The sequence below is a fragment of the Falco peregrinus genome, chromosome W, assembly GCF_023634155.1.
Source record: "Falco peregrinus isolate bFalPer1 chromosome W, bFalPer1.pri, whole genome shotgun sequence".
Classification (NCBI taxonomy): Eukaryota; Metazoa; Chordata; class Aves; order Falconiformes; family Falconidae; genus Falco; species Falco peregrinus.
Genome location: NC_073743.1, coordinates 1520634 through 1546141, shown reverse-complemented (window position 1 = coordinate 1546141; position 25508 = coordinate 1520634). Strand labels below are relative to the sequence as shown.

The 25508-nt window shown below is 42.3% G+C and overlaps 2 protein-coding genes across 17 annotated transcripts in view; both read left to right on the top strand.

The window, feature by feature from the left end:
* Positions 1–4463, top strand: part of LOC129783098 (spindlin-Z) — a 97546-nt gene extending 93083 nt beyond the window's left edge. For all 16 annotated transcript variants that reach the window (XM_055792804.1, XM_055792802.1, XM_055792793.1 and 13 more), the window contains one exon: positions 740–4463. In XM_055792804.1, coding sequence (XP_055648779.1) covers positions 740–939 — 200 coding nt within the window. In that variant the 3' untranslated portion in view covers positions 940–4463. The remainder of the gene's footprint in view (positions 1–739) is intronic.
* A 17545-nt stretch (positions 4464–22008) lies between these two features.
* LOC129783099 (endogenous retrovirus group K member 9 Gag polyprotein-like) lies at positions 22009–22722 on the top strand. The gene is made up of 2 exons (XM_055792805.1): positions 22009–22577; positions 22698–22722. The coding sequence occupies exons 1-2, from the start codon at positions 22009–22011 to the stop codon at positions 22705–22707; spliced, it is 579 nt and encodes a 192-aa protein (XP_055648780.1). The 3' UTR covers positions 22708–22722.
* Positions 22723–25508: the final 2786 nt, after the last annotated feature.

Here is a 25508-nt window from a genome sequence, read left to right as displayed (position 1 = left end):
TTATGCTTTCCATATATAAGAATTAAGGTTTTTATGTGCTCTTTTTTTTCCTGAGACTATTGTACTACTTACTTCTGTTTCTAAGACACTCTGAACTATGAGCTACCTTCCCTGAATCTAGATCTTTTACAGACAATGTGAATTGTGTTCTTAAGGATACTTCTGTGTAGATTTTGCTAGAAAAGCAAATAATATAGCTAGACGTCTCAACAGTATCCATTCTAGTGTGAAATCAAAATCCCCTTTTAACAGCATTATTGATTAAGGACATTATACTTAGCTTGGAAGATGTGGGTTTGTTGCAATGGCATGTTTGTATTGACATTTTGGATAAAGCATGTGGGGAGAGGGAGTTCTAACACACCTGCCTTTCTGTTAAAGAGACTCAGTGCCTTGTTCTGCTGGGGGCTTAAATTCAATTATCTACAAACATGTTCTGGAATTGGTGTGTAAACTTTCATGTCAAAAGATTTACTTTTCTAACCAATTGAAGTGCTATTTTTTACTTCATAAAATTGAAAATAGTATTACCTAAAAAAAGAAATAAATTCCTGAGACTGTACTTTGTAGAAGCATGGCAATAGTTAGGTGCTTGTCTGAACAACTCAACTTGTTTTAGACATACTCTGCATTTTAAACTTGTAATCATTTCTTAACTTTTAAAGAAGGCTCTGCAGTTTTGTATATTGGAAAAAATCCATAAATGTCTACCAAAGTACATTGTATTTTCATATTACAGATGATTCACCTCCTGCAGAACGGGAACCAGGTGAAGTTGTGGACAGCCTGGTAGGCAAACAAGTGGAATATGCCAAAGAAGATGGCTCAAAACGGACTGGCATGGTCATTCATCAAGTTGAAGCCAAACCATCTGTCTATTTCATCAAGTTTGATGATGATTTCCATATTTATGTCTACGATTTGGTGAAGACATCCTAGACATCATCATGAACTTCTGCCAAATTTGTGGAACTATTAAATGTAAAATTTGTAGACACAAAGACTTGACTGTTTTTCAGTTAAATGAAAGCTTACATGTCCCTGCGAACCCACAATCTCTGCCAGCAAAACTGTTTTGTTCTGAATAATACAAATTTATGTGAACATGACACATTTTGCATAAGAGAACTCCTTTTCTTGAAGGAAGTTGATATATTTGGGTTGGGAGGAAGTTAAAAACAAAGAACAGCTGCAAATTCAAGATGTGTGAAGTCAATTTAGTATTATAATCTAGATTTTTTCATAGATTTTAACTTTTTCTTCAACCTTGCACTCACCTGTTCAACTGCTACATGCAAGTGTAGTTTGCTATTTTCAATATGCCTTCTTTTGTAACATTAAATTTAATTTCTTGGCTACTGGCAGTCCTTGTTTTCTGGGCTGGGACAGAAGTGACTCTTCTGAGAACTTTTAAACAGTTTGTGCAGCAGTAAGGAATGCCTAACCCAAGTAACATCAATATACTGTGTTTCTACACTTTATTTCAAATTAAGCTTTTTAAGAACTTATATGGAAATACTTGTGCATTTTTACTAGTCACAGGGCAGTAGGATATCAAGTGTTTGATTTGCACCTTTAAGTGAAAAGGCTTTAAACTACAAAAATATATTTAATCTTTATAACCAGTTAACTAGAAAATGCAGGTTAAGGGCCTGTGTTTACAAGTTGTAGGAACCAGTAAAATACACACAACAAAGCTGCCTTTAATCCTAAATGTTGTACTCTGTTTTGTTATACACATTTCTTAGCAGAACCCAAGTGCTTGGTGCCACAAGTTTAACAGTATATATGCTACTTAAGAAGACTTTAGACTACACATTGGCAATGGTAGTCTCTCATTTAATATCAGAACCTAGCAACCTGGATGTTTGTGTGTGGACTTAGAAACCTAACAGTAGTTAATCTTTTACACGGTAAATACAATCTTATGGGAGTGGAGGGTCCTTTTACACTGAACACCTCCTTTAGAGAAGAAGCATTTGTTGCCTTCTGCTCAGTCTGCTGTATTCCTTTGTTTTGTTTTGGGTTTTGCTATTGGTTTTAATCATTTTTGTTCAAGAAGGCACCTTCTCAACATATTCTTTTTCTGGCTTTTCCATGTAAGGAGTGTCCAGACAAATCTACAGTTTAAACCTGTTGCCTTTTGTGGTATACTTGCTTTGAGGTATGCTGTTAACATGAATTTCATTCTATGAACACTAGAGTTCTGCATGCCAGTGGTGTACTATCTAATGGGAGCTATAGACAGTCTCAGTGGTTCAGTCATCTGCATTAGATTGTGGATGTAAATAGCAGCCCGCAACAGCAGAATCCTTTAACAGTTTTAATCTTGCAAAATAGTTGTAAATCAAGATTAGGGTATTTGTTACTTTTTAAGTGTAGCAACTTTTAAAAGTATCACAATTGTAACAAGGATCAGCACAGCAACAAAATTCAAAATTTTCATGTTAAAACAGAGCTCTACAATCTTCAAAGCACTGCTTCACAGAAATACAGTATGTGAAGAATGTGAATACAGTCAACACTATTGATGGAAAGAAGGAATACATAGATATCCAACCTTATGCTGTTAGTGGAAGGATGCAGGAGAGGTACTGTTAATAAGAGATCAGAGGTCTGACCTCTATTGTGGGTATTCTTGATATCAAAGACTCAGTGGTTTAAGTCCCTTTCTGTCCATTTTTTTGGCCTGACTTAATATTTTAGCCTTAAGGCTTGTGCCTCATTATGCTGTTAAATGGTAATACTGTATAAATATGGTATCTTAATTCTTTATCCCTTGCTACTATATTGCATTATATCCTGTATTTCATCATGGGCAACCAAAGGCAGGCTATTGTCTTTCAGTTCACAGCTTCTCAATCCAGTCTTTAAGCACTAAGTACCTGAGTCAGTAAATTTTCATTGTCTTTTGAATAAAGTGAGCAGATTTGCAACACAGTGCTTCCATCCTGCAGATCTGTTATGTGCTTTCTATTGACTCTTAAGAGTCCTGCATGTAAATCTCAAAGCTGAGCCTGGCTCCATGAGCCCAAGTTAATATTTGTGGCACAAGAATGAGTGTATTGATTACACACAAAATACATTAATAACTTAGTACAATGAATTTGGGGCTTTACATCTAAGGAATACAAGGTTTGTTTTAAAATATTTGAGGTTTAGGTCTACTGGAATGCTTTTAGCATTAGGCTTGCATTTGTGGGTTTTATGCAAGCCACTCTAATATACCACATATTTTGCTAATTAGAATATAATCTATACACTGTCAAATTTTATGATTGTTTTCAGATGTCCCCATTATCTATTGCATGGGTTTTTTCTTTTCATTTTTTTAAGGTTGGGGGGGAGTGCTTTAGGTTTTGTGGTTGGTTTTTTTTAATAGCCTAAACCACCTTTTTGAGACTTGAGACTAATTCCACTCCCTGCCATCTGCTTTGGGCTTTATTTTAGGCTCATGTTTCAGATCTGCATGCAGTGCTTGCATTACCCTAGTAACTGCATGTTGGTCCCTTGTTCTAGGGGTTCAACATTACTTTCCAAATTTATTATAGGTCTTGTGATGGCACAAGTCATGGATCTTTGTATAAAAGTTATTGGCCTCTCTCATTTAACTGCTGTAGTATTGTAATATATTGTGTGTGTGCATGATGTCAGGCTGCCATGTAAAACTTTTAAAAAGGAAAAAAACCACAAAAACTTAAATGCAGACCATCCTTTTTTGCATGCTTAGAAGGTTAGAACGTTTAATGTAACAAACTAAAGTCGCATGTTATAATGTTTATGTTTGGGTTTTGTTCTGTTTTTATTTTGTGTTCAGTTTTTTGTGAATTTGCTTATTGTGCTGTTTGAATGGTTGTTAGTAGGATTAAATGCACTGGTGAGGCAATCATAGTGCCAACGGAAGGTAATTTTCCAGTTGTACGTGTCATACAGCATTTGAAGGGACCATGTATTCTGTTTGATAATAAATAAAATCACAATCGATAAGTAAAACACTACATTTTTTTCTTTTGAGTGCCAAACCCTAAACTAAGTTGGACTACATAAAGACTGAAATACTTTGGGGAAAATCCTATTTATTGCAATAGGTATAAGCCTTCTTTAAATGAATTATTTAAAAATGGAGGCTTTATCTTCAAATAGAATAGATTACAGTTGATTCAGGGAAAAAGAATTATGGTAAAAGCAGTTTCTGGTTCCTTGGAAATGCTGTGCTTTTTGTATTTTACATCATTAGTGCAATTTGGATGGTTCTTTGTATGTGTATAGTTCAAAGGTCTTCGTGTTCACATTTTAAAATTAGGCAATGGCTTCATCTTTAGAGCTCAGTTTCATTATTTTTATTTTATTTCTCTGCATTTAGAAGTATGAATACTTTAAATCTGTTACTTAATTCTGTAAGTAATTTTTATAATTATGTAACTCTATCCTTAAAACATTTAAAATAAATCCTTTATGTGCAACTCATGACTGTAAATTTTATTCTCATGAGCAAAATGTAGTGATGTGTCTTTAGTTTATGAAGAAGCAGGTTTTTCAGTATTTTAATTAAAAAGGACTTAGCATTTTAAAGTTGAGCCATGTATGCTGGTATAATACTTTCCCCTATGGAATGAGTTTGCTTGCTAAGTCAAATCTTTTTTTTTTGTTAAGTAAGTATGAATGTCAATAAGATGGAATTTAACTGAGGTAAAGCATAATGCTTAAATTGTATTTCACCAAAAGCAGAAAAATTCCTCCTCGGGGGTTTATGCAAGTCTGTGAGGGAGCCTCTTATTTCCAGAACACACTGTAACTCACACTGTTAGCATTAGTTCAGCAGCAGGGAGCAGAAGTGTTTGTCAGTGTTTAGCTGATACATTTGTCTGCTTTGAATTAATGTGCTTAACTAAAACTTTAATTTTATTTTACTCACTAAATTAAAAAAAAAATTAAGATGATTAAGGGACTAGAGCATCTCTCCTATGAGGAGAAGCTATGTGTCACCTGGCTCTATGGGGACAGACAGGTTCTTTTGGGGATCCTTGGCAGAATGATGACGACACTAAGTTTTAGTTACAATTAAAGCTTTATTTTTTAGCAGAATTTTATGATCAGAGTAGCACAGGTTTTTTAATAAGCAGAATCAGTATAGCACAAATTTATAAGTAGTGTAGCGCAGAATTTTATAGCACAGCTTAGCTTATGGTTTCTAATCACCTGGACCCTTTGCAAATCAGGTAAAATCTTAGTACATGACTTGTCATATCAATATAGCAATCATAATCTAGGCTTAAAATACATAAAAGAATATGAGTCACTCAGTCCTCAGAAGAAGCAGATGACAGTGGAGGCATCCCTTACCACTGGGGCATCATGCGTTTTGCTGTCTAGCAGCAGTTGTAACTGCTTGATTTTATAGACAGTGCTCTGTGTGTTGCTACACTTCCCTGTTCTGTGTCAGGGTCATCACAACCTGGTTGTCCAGGTGCCTGGGACCTTCAAGGCTGGTAAGGAGGGAAGAAGTCTGTCTGGCACCCAGAAACCTGGAGGCCTATAGGGAAGGGGAGAAGAAGTCTGACTGGTGTGCAGGACCTTCAAGGCCTGATGAGGAGGGGAAAGGAGAGTGATACATGACCAGCTTGGTCACAGAGAATGGCTATTTGCCTTATAAAATGGCATTAGTTCTGCTAACCATATTACCATGGGTCAGGAGCAGGAGGTACTGGTCACACTGAGATTGCTGGGACTGTTTAGCCTGGAGAAGGCTTGGGGGGAGAGTCTCATCAATGTGTACAAATACCTGATGGGAGGGAATGAAGAAGAGGGAGCCAGGCTTTTCTCAATAGTGCCCAGTGACAGGTCAAGAGCCAATGAGCACAAAGTAAAAACAGGAGTTTCCGTCTCAACATCAAGAAAGCCTTTTTTTACTGTAAGGGTGACTGAGCACTAGAACAGGTTGCCCAGAGAGGTTGTGGAGTCTCCTCCTTGAAGATATCCAAAAGCTGCCTAGACATGGTCTTGGGCAACCAACCTCAGGTGACCTGCTTGGGGAGGTGGTGGGGTGAGGGTGGGGGTGGGGTATGGACTATATGACTTCCAAATGGTTCCTTCCAAATGGAACCATTCTGTGATTTCTAGGATTGGCAGCCTGGGAGCCAGACATAGTATAATCTCCACCCCTTATTCCATGCCATTTGCATCATGCCCAGGTTCTACACTATCCAATACATCTTCATTAACTACCACACTCTTTCCCATCCTTTGACTTATACACAGATATTATTCCCTTAGTCTATGGGCCATCCCTGTAAAACATCCATAAAATGTCCATTGAGTTCATTTAGTCCATCTGTTATGGTGATCGCTCAGGACAGGAGAGGCAGCATGTTGTGCTGAGTTATTACTGGGTGCCAATGCCAAAGCCAGCTCAGGTTAAATCACTGCTGCACTTGTCCGGCTTTTTGCAAGGCTAATCCTCTGTTGGTTCAGGTGATTCCTGCTGTAGTACTTCCTAGAATACAGAACTAAAATCACAGGTTATTTTCCCCCCAATGTTAAATCTCCTTGAGATACACATGGGATTTCCCCATCCTCCTGCATTACACACCAAGTAGACCCAGGTCCTTGAGTGAAAGCAATCCCACGAATGGGTTTGACCTTTCCCAAGGAAGGAATAACCCAGACTGTCTTTACCAGACAGTTCTTTATGTGTTCTATGGGGCCTTATCTCCTTCTACAGCACGTAGGGGGTCTGTTTGGGCAGGGCTGGTTGGGTTAGAAGATCCTCTAGTATGAACCAGCCAAGTGGCAGCCAGGTGGCTTCTGCTAAATTTGCATCTCGGTGCTTGAATGTCCCAGCATACATCTCTCAATATGATTTTTAGCAGTCCAATACATTTTTCAATCTTCCTGGAGGCTGGTAAATGATAGGGAACGTGGTACACTCAGTCAATTCCATGCTCCTTGGCTTATGTGTCTATGAGATGGGTTATGGAAATTAGTCCCATTGTCTGACTCAGTACTTTCTGGGGTGCTGTGCTACCACCAAAATTGCTTTTCAAGGCCCAGGATAGTGTTTTGGGTGGTGATATGGTTCCAGGTTATGTTTCCAACCATTCAGTGGTCACCTTCACCATGGTAAGCACATGGCACTTGCCTTGGCAGATTCACAGCAGTGTGATATAAAGGATCTGCCGGTCCTCCCCATATGTATATTGCAGCCACCATCTGCCATGCCCGAGAGGCTTTACCCGCTTGGCTTGATTATGGCATGTTTCACATTAATGAATAACCTGTGTGATGGTGTGGATGGTCAAGTCCACCCCTCAATTATGAGCCCATCTGTATGTTGCATCTTTCCCTAGATGTCCCGATGTTTCTTGGGCCCATCAGGCTATGAATAGCTCACCCTTACATTCCCAGTCCAGGTCCACCTGAGCCACTTAATTTCTGGCAGCCTGGTCTGTTTGCTAATTGTTTTTATGTTCTTCAGTGGCACAACTCTTAGGCATGTGAGTGTCTACATCAGGGGTCCTCAAACTACAGCCGCAGGCCGGATACAGCCCCCCAGGGTCCTCAATCAGGCCCCCAGTATTTACAGACACCACCACCACCTCCCCCGCCAGGGGTTGTGGCTGGAAACCAAGCAGCCGCAGATGACTGCCTGCCACTTCATCCGCGCCGGCCCCCTGGTTAAAAAGTTTGAGGACCCCTGGTCTACATGATGGACCTTTACAAGGTTCTTTACTTGGGCAGCAATGTCTTGCCACAGTACAACAGCCCAGATGGATTTACCTCTATTCTGCCAATTGGTCCTTTTTTCATTGCTGTAGCCACTCTCACAAGGCATTCACCATCATCCATGACTCAGTATAGAGATAGAGAACTGGCCATTTTTCTCATTCTGCAATACCTTGGGTGAGATGGATAGCTTTCAATTCTGCAAACTGATTCAATTTGCCTTTTCCTTCAACAGTTTCTGTGACTTGTCTTGTGGAACTCCACACAGCAGTTTTCCACAGTATGACAGGGCCCATGAGTAAACAGAGAACATTTTTTCTCATTTACTGGTAACTTCTTATACAGTGGGGCCTCTTGGGCATGAGTCACCTCCTTGGTGATGCTCAAAAATCTCTGCCTTCTGGCCAGTCCATGATGTCTTCCAGGAGTCCTGGGTGGTTCGGGTTCCCGATTTGAGCCTGTTGCATGATCAGCACTACCCACTTATGCCATGTAGTGTTGGTTGCATGTTGGATAGAGGGGACCACTCCTTTGAACATCCAGTACAGCACAGGCAATCAAGGTGCCAAGAGGAGCTGAGCTTCTCTACTAACAACTTCTGAAGCAGTTCGAACCCCCTCATAATGCTGCTAGTATCTCTTTTTCAGTCAGAGTGTAGCAGGCCTTGGATCCTCTGTAACCCTAGAGGTCAACCTCCAGTCTCTCCTGGTGTTTTCTGCCAGTGGCTCCAGGTGAGACCATGCTCCCTGGCTGCAGTGTAGAGCACATTTTGCACAGCTGGCCCTGTACAGATGGGCCCAAGGGCTACCACACAAACTATCTCCTGTTTGATCTGTTTAAAGCCATGTCACTGGTCAGGACCCAACTCAAAATAGTTCTTCTTTTGGGTCACTCGATAGAGAGGACTCACAAGCTGACTATAACCTGGAATATGCATTCTCCATAATCCCACAAGGCCTAGGAAACCTTGTGCTTGTTTTTGTTAGCTTGTGGGGACATGGCTGTTATCTTATTGATCACATTCATAGGGATGTGATGATGTCTACCTTGCCATTTTATTTCCAAGAACTGGATTTTCTGTGCCAGTCCTTTGACCTTGCTTTTTTTTTTTTTAATGGCAAAACCAGCTTTCAGAAGGATCTGGGTTATTCTTTTTTCCTTCTCAAGGACTTCCTGTGCTGTGTTGCCCCACACAATGATGTCATCAACGTATTGCATGTATTCTGGAGTATCACCCTTTTCCAGTGCAGTTTGGATTAGTCCATGACAAATGGTAAGGCTGTGTTTCCACCCATGGGACAGTTGATTCCAGATGTACTGAACACTCCTCTAAGTGAAAGCAAACTGTAGCCTGCACTCTGCTGCCAAAGGAATTGAGAAAAAAACGCATTCACAGTGTCAGTTGTAGCATACCACTTGGCTGCCTTTGACTCCATATTGGAGTTCCAGCTCAATAGTAACTGGAGCAGTAATCTTCATGGATGGACCATTTTTGGACTCTGTTTTTCTTCACAGTTCACATACATTGTCTTCCAGGACCAAGGTAGGTGCACTGTACCACTTCAAGTCCTCCTCAGGGTTGCACAGATAGAACCACATGGTGGCATGTGCTCACGGTTCCCTTTGATCAGGGAAAGGCCAACTCTGAATGACACTTGATAGCTGAGATGCTGGTCTGTAGGGGCATGGATGAAAAGATATTGTCCACATTCTCTTTAAGTTGCTGGAACTAGCAGGACAGTTGCTCCACAGCTGAGATGCAGGCCCATAGCAGGAGCTGGGGGAGATTTTCCTTGAATTGCCAGAGCTGTCAAGCCAGTCTACCCACAGTTGGTGCCTCAATATCTGCCCAGTCCATTATTTCCAGGGTGTTGGGGTATCATGGTGCACTCCATACAAACTTCCACCACATAGACCACATGCACTGGATGTCTTCCAGATGTTTGGAGGCCTGGTTGTCATCCAGGTCGCTGTAGACCACCTCCACAATGGTTGATTCCCTCAGATACTGTACACCTTCATCAGTGGTGGTCCACTTTCCTCAGCAGTTGATGTGAGCAGCCATAAAGTTGGCCTAGTTAGAAGGGGAAAATTGCTGAACAAGGGAAAAGGCCTGCCAGCCTGTGAACCTGGCCTTGGAATCAGAAACATCCTTGAAAAGTGCAGATGGCCTCTGAAGTATAGCTCTGTGACTGTTCACTCAATTCCTGCTCAGATTTTGGCTCACACACAGCTCATGCTAAGGCCTGATGTATGCTGGGAGGACAATGTAGGCAGGACAGGTGGCCAGAAAGGGCTAAATGTCATTATGCAGCCACTATCACCTGCAGATTGCTGTCTCCTGCAAACATAATCCTTACATATTGATTGTCTGGCAGTTTTCTTCAAAATCCACTAATCATGGAAATGATATAGACCAAACTTCCAAGCGGGAAGGTATAAAAACGTCAACTTACCCAAAAAGTTTTTGAAGCGGATCCAACAGCAGCTGGACAGTGGAGGCTTACATGCTTCCCAGTGTGATACAGGGGATACACCATGATGGAGGAGGAAGGATGAGCATGCTCACTGTTAGCTAGGTAACTATTTTGCTCATATGTGCACAAGTTACGAGTTACAAGTTGTGAGTTATGAATTAGAGAACTTGTGATTAATAAACCATATGAATTAAGTGGTAAATTAGCGAATTCACATGATAGATTAATCTGTGCAAAGGAGACCAAGCCCTTGTTTCTTTTGTTTGCTTGTTTTCTTTCTTTTATGAGCTCATAAAACAAAGCTTAATTTACGGAGTATGTTGTCCTGTAAATTTGAGCGATCCAAATGGACTGTAACAAGCTGTGGTACCTAGAAAACAGAGACATCAATCAATAAGTGCAAAACCAATGAACTCTAACAACAACTTATTGCCTGAAAAAGTGGAAACAGAAATACATTGGTATGACAGAAGAAAAAGCATCATCTATTAACTGTTCCAGGTGAAAAATAGAAATTAACAGCACCTATTTGCTGCTTGGAGAGGTCATGTCTGTCCTGGTTTCAGCTGGGATAGAGATAATTTTCTTCTTAGTAGCTGGTGCAGTGCTGTGTTTGGGATTTGCTGTGAAAACAATGTTGATAGGACACTGATTCTTTTAGTTGTTGCTGGGTGATGTTTATACTAAGTCAAGGACTTCTCACTTCCTTGGGCCCTGACAGCGAGATGGCTGGAGTGGTACGGGAAATTGGGAGGGGACACAGCCAGGACAGGTGACATGAACTAGCCAAAGAGGTATTCCATACCATATGGTGTCATGCTGGGTATATAAGCTGGGGGAAGAAGGAAGGGGACATCTGGCATTTATGGTGTTTGTTTTCCCAAGTAACCATTACATGCGATGGAGCCCTGCTTTCCTGGGGATGGCTGAGCACCTGCCTGCCCATGGGAAGTGCTGAATGAATTCCTTGCTTTGCTTTGCTTGCATGCACGGCTTTTGCTTTACCTATTAAAGTGTTCTTATCTCAACCCTTCAGTCTTACATTTCTTTCTGATTCTCATCCCCATCCCTCTGGGTGAGGGGGAGTGAGCAAGTGGCTCTGTGGTGCTTGGTTGCTGGCCGGGGTTAAACCACAACAGTCCTTTTTGGCGCCCCACATGGGGCACGAAGGGTTTGAGATAAAAATAGACTTGATTGGAATGTGCTAGTGTGAATTTATATCTGTTATTGCTGTTTAGCTATTAGGGGCAGATTTCTGTGCTTGCCATGGGGCTTGCTTGCCTCACTGTATATTAGAGTCTAGTGCTCGTTAGTGACTGCTTCTTGCTTTCGCTGCTTGCTGTACTGCTTATCATCTTACTGTGCTGTGCCCAGGAACATTCTGATAACAGCAGTGGTGATGTGCCTGGGCTGGCAGGTGGCCAGGGCATGGCTGCTGTTTCTGTGCTGCTGTACTGGACAGGCTGGAACTCCAGTGTGAACTCCAGTCAAAGGGACTGTGACCTGTGGATGAGTCCACGTGGGAGCAGGACATCCCAAAGCCCCTGTGGCCATGAATAAGCCCATACCTGAGCAGGTATATCATGGAGTGTTTGTGCCCATGGATATGTCTGTGCTGCAGCAGGTATGCCTCTGAAGGGATTGTGGCCCAAGTATAAGTCCATGTTGGAGAAGTGTGGGAAAATCACCTTGGGGGGGGGGGGGGGGGGGGGGGTTTAGAGAAAAATTGGGTCCTAATAGAAGCATAGTATTACAGAAAACTTTTTAGGGTAAAATACATCTATCACCTTCAAGATGGATGGCATGCACGGAATCTACATCACCACAGTTCCCTAAGCAACACAATCTGCTATCCTAGAGGAGTAGCGGAGACTGGAGCAGAGTGGAGACACCACGGCCAGGCTCTGCTGTACTCCCTGCAGGACTGGGAACCTTATGGTGCCATACAGCCGATAAGCTGCATAGCGGCTGTAAAATGGAAAATATATGAGAAGATGTCCATCGCTGGGTCAACAACTGTGGCGAAAATGCAAGCAGGAGCCTCATTATCTGTGAGAGAAGGTCGGGAACTTGGCCCATTCAGCACTTCAAGAAGGGACAGTTAGCACCGATGTAGATGAGCTCAACAAGAATGTAAATAAGGAGCCTTCTGACCAGGATGAGCTAACTGCTAAAAGAAAACAAACTGCTGAAGAGATAAGACTCAAGGATACTAGGGTAAAATAATTGTGGTAGTGGGAGATCGAGACCTCCTACTCAAATGGCCCACCCCGAAGAGGGTGGATCCTCTGCTCAGGGAGCATGCATAGTAAATTTAAAATGAACTATATCTTTAAATGAAAGCAAGAGAACTTTGTACCAATCATAATGAAGGAATGTATGACTAGAGTCACTCAAGCTCCAACCCATAGTAAAGAAAAGTATAAAAAGTGAATGAATGAGGGGAGAAGTGGGGAAGACATCACCAAGACTGACTCCTGGGATCGGCCGATGGACTGAGCCTTTCTTCTTCCCCCCCCCCCCCCCCTTGGGACGCCTTGGGTGAGACTTAAACTAAGTCCTTCTTCGAGAAACTTAGAAATCTCTCTAGAGAGTTACTTTTTAATATTTACAGCCAGGCTGTATTGTTTGTAACTTATCCATGCGTTTTATACTTAATAACGCTTTATCTGCATGTGCTTTCTTGCAGACAGTCACTATCACCAGCAATCCAAAAACCTGTATATCTATTGCACAAATAAAACTGCACTGTTAAGTAGCTGGTTGTTGCAGTTTCTCATTGAACATGACCAAACCCTAGAGTATGACTGTGCTAGTTCATGAGCACAACTGGACTGGCAGTGCAGACTGCTATCAGTGTATCCAGAACTGTGGTAGCTTAATATACATATTAAATGTGACCGGACTGACAGTGGTAAATTGGACATCACTCAGAATTTAAACCTAGCCACACCTAACCTCCCACGTCAGTGAGGAGAGTTAGAAGGCAAGGGGGGTTATTTTCTGCCAAATTACTCCATCCCCATTAACGCAACAAGAAGGTACACCTTGAAGCATCAGTGGCTGTGCATGAGGTCATGCTGGAGCACCTAAAAGTGTGTGGCCATGGATAAGCCCAAGACAGACCAGGCACAGCCCTGGAGGCAACCAGGGATAAGGCCATGCTGGAGCTGATTTACTTCTGAAGGGACTGTGGCTGTGGGTAAGGCCACGCTGGAGCAGGTCTATGGTCATGGCCCATGGATAAGGCCATGTTGGAACAGGTGCACCTCAAAGTGACTGTGGCTGTGGATGAGTCTATGCCGCAGCAGAGATACCCCTGGAGAGACTGTGGTTCATAGCTGAGACTCCACTTGGAGCAGGTAGAACCCTAAGGGACTGCAGTCTGTGGATAAGTCCAAGCCGGAGCAATGGCAAGGGGAGGAGTTCACTGCAATATTAAAGCCTATGGGCTGGTCGAAGGGTCCAGGGGTGGAGATTACAATGGATATACCTTTAAATTGTTGTAACCCATGATTTGAGCTTCATGTTATAGGAATGACTATAGCAGGAACCACCTGAACCACTGGAGGACAAGCCTTACAAGAAGCAGTGCAAGCACAACAGTGACCCGACATGAGCTGGCTTTGATGCCAAATAACCCCATAAAACGCACAACCTCTCTTCTCCTGAGTGACCACCATAAGAGATCGTGTTCATGGACTAAATGAACTCAATGGACATTGTGTGGACATTTTATAGACATTTTTACAGGGGTGGTGTATAGACTATGGGAATGATATCTGTGTATTATTGTTGCATGCCAGTCCAAGATCAGAGCGTGGTTCTGTTTGTATTCTCGGGAACAGATTTAAGACTCAAAAGAGTCAAGAGCCAAGGAACTTTATTTCCCAACAAGAAATGTGCAAATGCAAAGAGAGAGAGGGTGAGAGATAAAGAGAGAAAGGAAGGAAAGAAAGAAGGAAAGAGTTCACAGCGATAGCTACCACCCCGAAGCTGCGGCATCCCAACAGTCTGATTCGTTTCCAAGTCCGGTGGGGTAACGTTCCTTCTGATGTTGGTTGGTTCCATTCTTTTATAGAGTTGTTACAAGCTGCACTGCTTAACAACACCTTCCACCCAGCGGTGGTATGCATGCCCAATGTCATCAGGTGGTCCTCAGAGGTCTCCAGGAACCTTGATCCCCCTGACCCCAGGTCTTGGTGCATGCACAGGGGTTTGGTTAAGCTTTGCAGGATCAGCCTCCCCCATTGCTCCATGGTGTCAATCGGTTTCCTCCCTTAACAATGTCTCAGTAAATCTCTGCAGTGGCAATGGTGTTATATTCCTGTCTTAACAGTGTATAGATAGAACATTTGCTGTGGTGATGGCATGAGATTCCTGCCATAGCAATGTTAAGATAAACACATCTGCCATGGCGATGGTGAGTCTCAACAACGCGGTCTCTTATAATTATATCAAAGGATGGGAAGGGTCATGGTGGTTAATGAGGTTGTGTTGGAAATCGTGGCATGACATAAATGGTATGGAATGAGGGGTGGATACTGTCCTGGTTTCAGCTGGGATGGAGTTAATTTTATTCTTAGTAGCTGGTGCAGTGCTGTGTTTGGGATGTGGTGTGAAAACAATGTTGATAGGACACTGATGGTTTTAGTTGTTGCTGGATGATGTTTATACTAAATCAAGGACTTTTCAGTTCCTTGGGCCCTTCCAGCCAGAGGGCTGGGGTTGCATAGGAAACTGGGAGAGGACACAGCCAGGACAGGTGACCCAAACTAGCCAAAGAGGTATTCCATACAAGATGGGATGAGTGAAAGCTCACGCCAAAGACAATGAGCCAGCTACAAATTGGAATCAAAAGGTGGATGAATTGACCAAAATTAGGAAGATAAAAATAGGGAATTCCTTAAATCCTGAGTGGTATAGGCTGGGGGAATGGCTACATCAAAAATTAGGCCACACAGGTAAAGCAGCACTTTATTTTGCTGCACAGAGAAAAGGTTGACCTCTAGACAGGAAAACTTGTGGAGTTATTCTTACAGAATGTCCCCAATGTAAATTAAGATTGCAAACAGATCACCCTGCTAAAGTGTCACCTTTGTACATTAGCAAAGGTAAACCCTTATGGTCTACCTGGCAAATCAATTACATCAGCCCTCTGAAACCATCTTCTGGGTATAAATACATTTTAACAGGTGTGGAAGTAGTATCAGGACTCCTTATGGCAACTAAGTGCTGAAAGGCTGATGGATGAAATACAGTACGGGGTCTATCGCCTTGGTTCTCAAGTCTACCTACTCCTGGCACTAGCCAAAGTGATAATGCCTCACACTTCTCATGTAAGGAGCTGCAAAATTGGGTAAAACAAGAAGAAATTCAGTGAGTATACCCCATATCACCACCAATCAAATGGGATGGTAGAAAGCGCTATTAAAAAGGCTTATTAAAAAGAAGCCTTAAACGACATGAGGCCCAATGGGATACTCAACTTTCCAAAGTACTTCACCAATCGAATAATTGGTATGGGCCCACCAGATGCCCTGTTAGCCAAGTATTCTTTACAAAAACTGAACCTAGTGCTCCACCTTCTGATGAAAGAAAATGTCCAATAACATTACAACCAGGACAACCTGTTATGGTAAGTATACCACAAATTGGAACTGTGCCTATGACGCTAATTAAACCTCATGGGCCACTTGCTTGGGAAGCTACTGATAGCAGTGGAGCAAAACATAAAATCAGTACTAGATGGATTTATCCTGCATCATGAAACGGTTCAGATTTCCCCACCAAGACCTTTCCTTCATTTTTCTTACAGGAGAAAATGAAACAATGGCGACAACAACAGCAGCAGTATACTTCCAACACAGTTTTGTTTTTCCTCTTAATCAGGACAAATCTAATCCTTCCAAATCAAACACAAAATTTTTGGGACCATGCACTACTAAATTATGCTGGAAGTGTTGGGATCACACCAAAAGATAAGGCAAACTTGAATCTTGCTACTCTGGTTATACATGAAAACAAAGCATATCTAAAGGATGAATGCAGATGGGATTTCCCTATACGAAAAAGGGAATCGGGATATTTCACAACAATAATAACATTCATCAAATGCCATCACTTCAAGCTACACCAGGGGAAGTGATAAAAATAGGATGCCAGGCAATCAATGGATCTACCCACAAAATAACCCACCAAAACTGAAATATACGCTACTGATTTTTCTAAACCAAGAAACAATGAGAAATCTTGCTATAAGATACCAGAACCAGATTGCTGGTACAATTTCACTTTTACACAACACGTACTCTCTTTTTGCCTTGGGGTGACCATGGTGTAGAACTATTGTTTGATTTTTTGATTGTCGAACGCAAAATGTGGTATTTGTGTATGACGGGGGTGACCATGGGTTGATGCATACATACTTCTTGATGTACCACACCTGGTCTGAATTTATCTTCAGTAGCACTACACAATAACATGACCTTCTGCAGGCAGGAATGGATTGTTAAAAATGAAAGTGACAATCAACAAATTTTATCTTTAAAGGGAACCAAAGAAGACACTGTTTCAGTAGGATGTCAAATTGAAAATCACATTAAATGCATGACAGCAACCTTACATGTTGTAAACTATATTGAAGGAACACGCAACATACATACCTGTCCTTTCAAACACGAATGCTGGTATACCTTTATTATATCCCATCCAGCGCACATAATGTGTCTTTCGACAGATCCCAACTCTCGTTCCAGCCTAGATTTTCAATTCAAGATTGACATTGAACAACCAGATCCACCAATTTAGCCTCCTATCAAACTGTCTCCTCACATTTACAACACTGGTCCCTAATTAAAAACATAGGGTAACAGCAAATGTTGCTTAACCCATCATGATCTCTTAAACGAGTGGAACTATCAATACAGGTTGATATCTCTACAATTAACCTACCCGCTCACCATTCCTTAAAACAGTTTATACAGGGTGGTCATCACGGTTGCATGGATGAACCCTCACCCCTCCAAAACAATCAAGGAGAGATGTGACTGGTATCCTTGGAACAGGACTAGGAACATTAAACAGCATAGATGCTGAAATTTTAACAAACAAAATAAACTTGGCAATAAGCAATTTACATAAACTAGAATGCCCATTACAATCTTCTTTAATGGCACTAGGAACCATCTGATATATTACCTAAGTGGGAAAGAATTAATGAAAAAGACCATCAATTAATTACAGATGCATTTGGCATCATCCAAAATAATGTTTCCTTAGTTCTTATCTGCATCCAAGCTCAGTTGTGGATACAATTTGCCGTGGCAGTGAGTATAAAAGAAGGTGATGGGGGCACCTTACCCACTGAAATTCGAAAGGTAATCTGGGATAATGCAGCTAAATTTCAAAGAGACTTTCAATCTTGGTGGCATTTAGTTAATTTCACTTATGACCCCACCAACAGAAAAACCATAGTTTTTGTCTTAACAATAGGCAATGCTTCGGTATACACCATATACCAAATCATTGCGCTGGGATTAAATCACAATGGAACTGATCTCTATCCGTTCGAACATAGAGTGTTATGGGCCCAACAACATGGGAACAAATGGCAAACTGTCAATGTTGATGCATGTGTTATACGGGAACAACAGGGATTTATTTGTGAAAGTAATACGATTAAGGCCCAAGGCATTTGTCTTGACACTGAACAAAACACTTGTCATTTTGAAACACACCCTGGTGAAACCCCTGAAACTGTACTCATATACATTGGGAATGGATGTGTGTGTATGAGAACCTGTGGATAACTGGCTAGCTGAAAAGGGTCACATAGACATAGTCCAGCTGGCTGGACAAAAATGCACATCGCTCTCAGCTTATCTGAAGTAAAGCAAAATACACTGTCTTTGGCTGTCCTTGTTACTAATAACAGGAAGATCGCGGTGGGAAAAGAATGTTGCAGGTGGGAACAGAAAACTACAGAAGAGAAACTAGGGGCGGGCTTGGTATTTAGGCAACTAACCAATAATGAGCTTAACTTTTGTAATATGTATGAGCTAATTATAAGAAGGCATAAAAGGTGACTGTAAGGGACAATAAACAAAGTCTGCTGATCACTCATATTGAGTGACTGTGTCTTCCCTCTGTCGCGACAGACATCGATCGTGATTGTATATATCTGCTCAAGGAATGTGGGTATGGTGACTGGTCATGGGTGTGGTGTCTGGTCACATAGGCACACAGCTTTGAGGAGACACCTACCCTTCCTCTAACAAAGGGGCTATTTATAAAAAGGATGAGAAAAGGATGAGAGACATTCCAATGTTATCTAGAGGGAGGGAGTGCTAAGTCTCCTTGCTGGAGAAGATCAGATGGTCACAAGGACATGAATCACCTACAAACCTGCAAGACCACCACATTCCAGGAAACGGACTGATAAGCTAATTAACATAGGAAGTGAGAGTAAGCGGGTTTAGGTAACGAATATGTATAGGCGTTAATTGAATATTCATTTGTTTTATTGTATAAATGTGAGATGGTTCGTCACTTCGGGCATGCACGCTTGTGGAGGAGCGATCCCCCGTGCATCTGCGCGCAATAAACATACCTACTTTATAACTTTCGAGTTATAGAGTCTAATTCCGCACGTCACTACTATGTAGGCTTTGTTTCTAGATTGCCCCAGGGTTAACAACACATTTATAAATGAATGCTTGTTTTTAGGCCTCATTAGAGAAAAAATTTAGAAACCTGTGGCATTCTTACTAAAATTGCCTTTTGGGGGGAATGGGGGGAGGAAAAAAGGAACCCTTTTTTATAACAAGATAAACCTTCTGGTAAGATCTTCCTCTTCCTTTAATATGACTGTATTTATACCAGCCTTGTCATAACAACCATTCTTTCACCCATGGACTGGATTCAACCCCTTCCAATATTACAAAATAGCCAGATCAGTCATTACAGACCAACACAGTCTTTTTGATCATCCATGACAATATAGCCCCTTGGGAGCAAGACATTAAGTACCAGATATATGCCTGAAGAACAGAAATGTGCAACCTACATCTTTAGGACAACGGACAAACATTTTTACAATTAGAATATTAATGTACAAGAGCTTCAGCTTTGTAAGAGTATTCAACACCTGAAACTGAAAGGTTAAAATGCCCCAAGAAACAAAATTCAGAAGATATGCATACTTATCCAAACTGTTCCTGAACAAATGGGTAGCATGCAGTTAAGTAGCTAGGAGAGACACATACTTCTGAGGGTTCTGACCATGTGTAAGGGGAATAAAAAAAGAAACATGAAAGACTGGCAAGGAGACAAGAGCGTGGTGAACAATTCATCCCATCACTTATCACCTACTGAACTTTAGAACATCCTTGAAGCAAGATTCCTCAGTGTTCTGAGGCCAGATAAGTTACAAACTCATGCTTATTAGGCCAGGACACTGTCTAAAACAGATACACATCTTGTTGACTACAACCAGCCACATAGCTATTTCATATATCATAGTTAATGGTGCACACATGTGACCTAAATCCACCCCCACCCCCCAAGAAAAAACCTTTGAGACTGACCCCTCACTGAAACCCTGACCACAGACAGACACTCTGCCGTGCCTGGTAATCCCCACTGCTTCCCTGCAAGGTCCCAGGTGCTTCCCTTTGCTGGAGGGGTCATGAGTATAATCACTAAAGGCTAAATGCAAGTATTCAGTTGCACAACTCCATGTCTTTTTGAAAGTGAATCTGCAAACCAGGTTCCTGTTTCATGTAACACTATGCCATAGTTACTGGCGTAACCTCCACTGATAACTTGGTTGTAAAGAGCTTTATGGCAAGTGCTGGAGGCCACAATGCCTGTGAAGGACCTTGAAGGCTAAAGAAGAAAGAAAGTAAGATAAGGTTGGCTGAACGCCCAGAAGAAAAATGGGATATGAAGCAAGGCTGGAGTGGATGGGTGATGCCACATCGGTGGCTGGCTGAGAACATGAAACTCACAGAGATAAGAAGAAAGAGAAAAAGAAAAATGCAAGAAATTCAGTGTGTTTGTAGCTTAGTAATTAACCAATTATATGTAGCCAAGAAGCACATGAACGGTATTGATTAACCAATGATATTTTAGTATGGTGCACATGAACAGCGAACGAGGATATATAAGCGTGGGTTTTGGACTAATAAAGGGTCTTCTGGTCGGATTCAGGAGTCCGTGTCTTCATCTCCTCAAATAGTGACCCTGATGGTAGAGTTCCGAGACCTTGGAAGGATAAGGATGGAACTGGACAAAAGGCGACAGCTTGTAGAAGAGGGCTGCGTTCTGGAGGAGACGTCTTGGCTGATCGATCGTCCTGCTGGCTGGACCAGGTGGACAACCTAAACCTAACCTTGGAATAAAAATTATTGCTAGGTCAAGATAAACTAGTAAGTTCCTATTGTTCTAACGGTGTGCCTTAAATATCAACCAATCAGTGTTTTTTACGCTTAAGATTTAACCAATCAGTGTGTAATATGTAGAAGGTAGAAACATATAAAATTGTAAGAAAATCACTAATAAATGGACACTTGCTTGCATCAAGCTGCGTCCCGTCTCTTCATTCGCCGCAAATTGGTGACCCCGACGTGATCCGGTGAAGGATCTGACGTGGAGGGACTCTCAAATCGCCTAACTGAGCGACATGCAGCGAATCCCACAGAACTTTGAATGATCTGCTGAAAGGAAGCGGGAGCCGGCCGGCCTGAAATCCCTCCGGAGTTGAGAGGTGAGCTGTGGGAAATCTGTAACGGGGAATCAGGCTTCGTCCCCAGAAAGAGACGTTTATGTGCTTATGAAAGGTCTCCCTAACAAACATAAGAAAAGTATTTCTGGGCATGACCTTAAAGCAATGCTTAAGTGGGTGCAAGTAAATATGCCTGCAGTGACTGCAACTACAATTTTCACGCAGGAACTTTGGGACGATACAGGGGTGAAATTGTGGGATTCTGCGACAAAAGGCAATACTGAGTCCCACCGTCTGCTCTCTTCATGGAGAGTTATTTTTGAGACTCTGAAAGCACAAAAAGAAAAGGCAGAGGAAGGAGAGGAGGAGGAATCGCAAGCTCCTATAGCCCTGTCCTTATCAGCCTCTAAATCACAGTGCTCTAAACCCCTGGGTGTCAATGCAGTGGGGTATCCGCCAGAAGAAGACCCCTTTGACCCGGGACCAGTAGACCCTGAACAAGAACCTGATTTATACCCTCCTAATCTGTGTGATGTGTGGGCAAAAATAAAGAAACAAGCCTTAAAGGAGGGGGATTTAGAAATGGCTAAAACTATAGTTGCTCCGGTCTTGTATTCTCAGGGTCGGGCAGGGGGAGCACGATGGGAGGCTCTTTCTTTTTCGGTTGTTAAAGAACTGCGCCGCACGGTTATGGAACATGGTATTTCTTCTCCCTGTTTTATAAGTCTGTTGTCTTCTGTGTTTGATACTTATGTCATGACTCCTCATGATTTGAAATCTTTAGCACGATTGCTACTAACCCCGACTCAGTACACGTTATGGGAGTCGCACTGGAGAGGGGGACTGCAAGCACTCCTGCTCACGTATGTTAATCATAATGATGCTGCATTAGCTGCATTACCAATAGAACATCTTACGGGCACCGGTGCACATACTGATCCTATAGTGCAGGCTCAAAACTGCCCCCGTACGGCGCTCGAGGCAATTAGAGAAGAGGCGAAAAAGGCTTTTTTCCAGGTTCCTGATGTACAAAAGCCGCAAAAAGCTTTTACTAACATCACTCAGGAGTCTTGAGAACCTTATATGCAGTTTATTGATAGACTAAAACAGGCTTTGGAACGTCAAGTAGATAATGTGGAAGCTCGGGATATATTGTTAAGAAAACTAGCTGTTGAAAATGCTAATGTTGATTGTAAAAGGCTACTGAAGTCTCTTCCCAACCCGAACCCCACTTTGGTGGAAATGGTGGAAGCATGTAACCGAATCGGTACGGTTGACCATAAGTTTGAAGCTATGGCTGCTGCTTTTGCAGCGATGCGTGGTGTGGGGAATTGCTATGGTTGTGGTAAGCCTGGCCATTTAAAGAAAAATTGTCTTGCTCGGGCTGCGGGGAATAGACAACAACCTCCTGGTCCTGGAGTTTGTCCGAAATGTCGGAAAGGGCGTCATTATGCTAATCAATGTCGATCTAAGTATGACTTCCAGGGACAACCGATACAGGGAAACCGACCGCGGAGCGCGGGGCAGCGACGCGCGCAGACACAAGTGCCACAGCTGACATTTCAACAAGCTCGGAGAGAAGCACCGACACCTCAAGTCTCTGTCCAGCAACCTCAGGCAGCGCCGGATTGGACCTGGCAACCTCACACACAGTAACACTGCTCGATTCCTCGGTTCATTTATTATCAACAAATGTCAAAAGACCATTACCCCCCGATACACAAGATCTGGTAGATCTTCCACAACATTGTCTGGTCTCTTTGTTTTACCAGGTGTTATTGACTCTGACAGTGTGGACGAAATTAAAATCATGGCATGGACTCCATTTCCACCCTGTACGATACCTCAGGGTAGTCGAATAGCGCAATTGATTCTGTTTCCGGCAAGGGTAAGCTCTCTTATCACTGATCATCCTCCGCAGAGGAGAGGAGGTTTTGGATCTACAGGGTTACCTCACATTTTGTGGGTACAATCCATTTCTCCACAGCGGCCTATGTATCAGTGTACCCTTATTTACAATGACCAACCAATAGCACTAAATGGGATCATTGACACTGGAGCTGATGTCACAGTAATTTCTCAAGCCAAATGGCCTCCGCAATGGCCACTGACTAATGTCTCTCAGACACTGGCTGGGACTGAGGGGACCGGTAACAGTCATCAGAGTTTGGAACTAATTCGAATTCAAGGACCAGAGGGACATGTGGCTTCTGTTAAACCTTTTGTGCTGCCTGTCCCTATGGTTTTGTGGGGACGTGATGTATTGTCACAATGGGGAATGTCTATCCGTACACATTTTTAGATGGGGCCATTGAAGTGTGCGACACCCTAAAAATAACCTGGAAATCTGATGTTCCTATTTGGGTGGATCAATGGCCCCTTCCTCTGGAAAAACTTCGCGCACTTCAAAACTTAGTCTCAGAACAACTGTCCAAGGGACGCATTGTACCTTCTACTAGCCCATGGAATTCACCAGTTTTTGTTATTAAAAAACAAACTGGCAAGTGGCGCTTGCTCCATGATCTCAGAAAAATTAATGATGCTATGGAAGGTATGGGAGCCCTCCAACCCGGGCTCCCGTCCCCCACTATGATCCCTCAACATTGGCATCTGACTGTCATAGATCTTAAAGATTGTTTTTTCAGTATCCCGTTACATCCAGATGATGCCCCGAAATTTGCCTTTTCAATTCCAAGCATCAACATGCAAGCTCCGTTGCAGAGATATCAGTGGGTTGTACTGCCACAAGGTATGAAAAATAGCCCTACAATGTGTCAATGGTATGTTGCGAAAATACTCAGTCCTGTCCGAAACACTATGCCTAGTGTGTTGTTGTATCATTATATGGATGACCTTTTGGTGGCAGCACAACATCACAAAGTCATGGAGAAAGCTGTAGCCCTTGTCACAGATGCCGTGAATTCGGCAGGTCTCTGCATAGCACCAGAAAAGGTCCAAAAGTTTCCCCCTTGGAAATATCTGGGATGGCGAATAAGGGCACAAACTATTGCTCCTCAACCCTTGCAGTTCAATACCAATGTAAGAAACCTGCATGGTGCACAAAAATTACTGGGAACAATAAATTGGGTTCGACCTATTTGGGAATTTCTAATACATACCTGGGTTCTCTGTTTGAACTACTAAAAGGGGACACTAATCTTTGTTCTCCACGTAATCTTAACTCTGAAGCAGATACATCTTTACAAAAGGTTGCCTCGGCTATCGCTTCTCGACAGGCCCACCGATGGGCCCCTGAACTACCTTTTTACTTGATTATTTTAAACCCTGCACGACAGCCTCATGCCCTGATATTTCAATGGGACCTTCAGAACTCAGACCCCCTGTTAATTATTGAATGGATCTTTTTACCTAACCAGTCTACAAAAACTATTTTGGCACAACATGAAATGTTTGCCCCTCTGATTGTTAAAGCTAGATCACGCCTGTTAACCTTATCAGGGAAGGATTTTGTCTGTATTTGTCTACCAATAACAGCGGTATACTTACAATGGCTTTATCAGCAATCAGACACCTTTGTTATGGCACTTGCCAACTATACAGGTCAAATAACTTCTCATCCACCTTCACACAAACTGTTTAACATTGACTTTCGTCTGATGTTAAAACCCAAAAGAAGCGAGCAACCCCTACAGGCACTTACTGTGTTTACAGACGGATCAGGCAAATCACATAAATCTGTTCTCCTGTGGTGGGATGATCAACGGAGACGATGGGACTCGGACATAGAGACAGTCTCCGGTTCACCTCAAATAGTAGAACTGAATGCAGTTGTTGGCGTTTTCCGAAAATGGAATGTACCACTCAACCTTGTTACTGATTCAGCTTATGTTGCAGGTATTGTTACACGAGCCGAAGCTTCTGTGCTGCGGAATGTTTCACATTCACAACTTTTTACCCTGTTACAGGAACTTGTTTTCCTTTTGGACTCTCGATCTGCGCCTTATTTTGTTATGCATATTAGATCTCACACCTCACTACCTGGTTTTCTTGCAGAAGGCAATCGACGAGCTGATCTATTGACGTTACCAGTTCAAGTACTGCCAGACCGTGTTGCACAAGCTAAACGAAGTCACTCTTTTTTCCATCAAAATGCTGGAGCTCTTAAGCGACAGTTTGACCTTACTTCTCAACAAGCGTCAAATATTATTGCTGTCTGTCCTGATTGCCAAAAACATTCTTTCCCATCAATTGCTGCAGGAGTTAACCCTAGAGGATTACAAAGCCTACAATTATGGCAAACAGATGTCACACATTATTCTGAATTTGGTAACCTTAAATATATCCACTCCTCCACTGATACATTTTCAGGTGCCTTGTTTGCCTCTTGTCACACAGGAGAAAAGGCACGAGATGTTCGTAGACATTTAATGCGTGCTTTTGCTACTTTGGGTATTCCCTCAAAGATAAAGACAGATAATGGTCCAGCTTATGTTTCAACAACTATAAAAACCTTTTTTGCCCTATGGGGTATAGCTCATATTACTGGCATTCCTCATTCCCCCACCAGTCAATCTCTCATTGAACGGCCTCATCGGTCTCTAAAACGTCTATTACAACAACAA

Coding starts and splice junctions, on each gene's coding strand:
- LOC129783099 (XM_055792805.1), top strand. CDS start 22,009: ATGCAGTTTATTGATAGACTAAAACAGGCTTTGGAACGTCAAGTAGAT.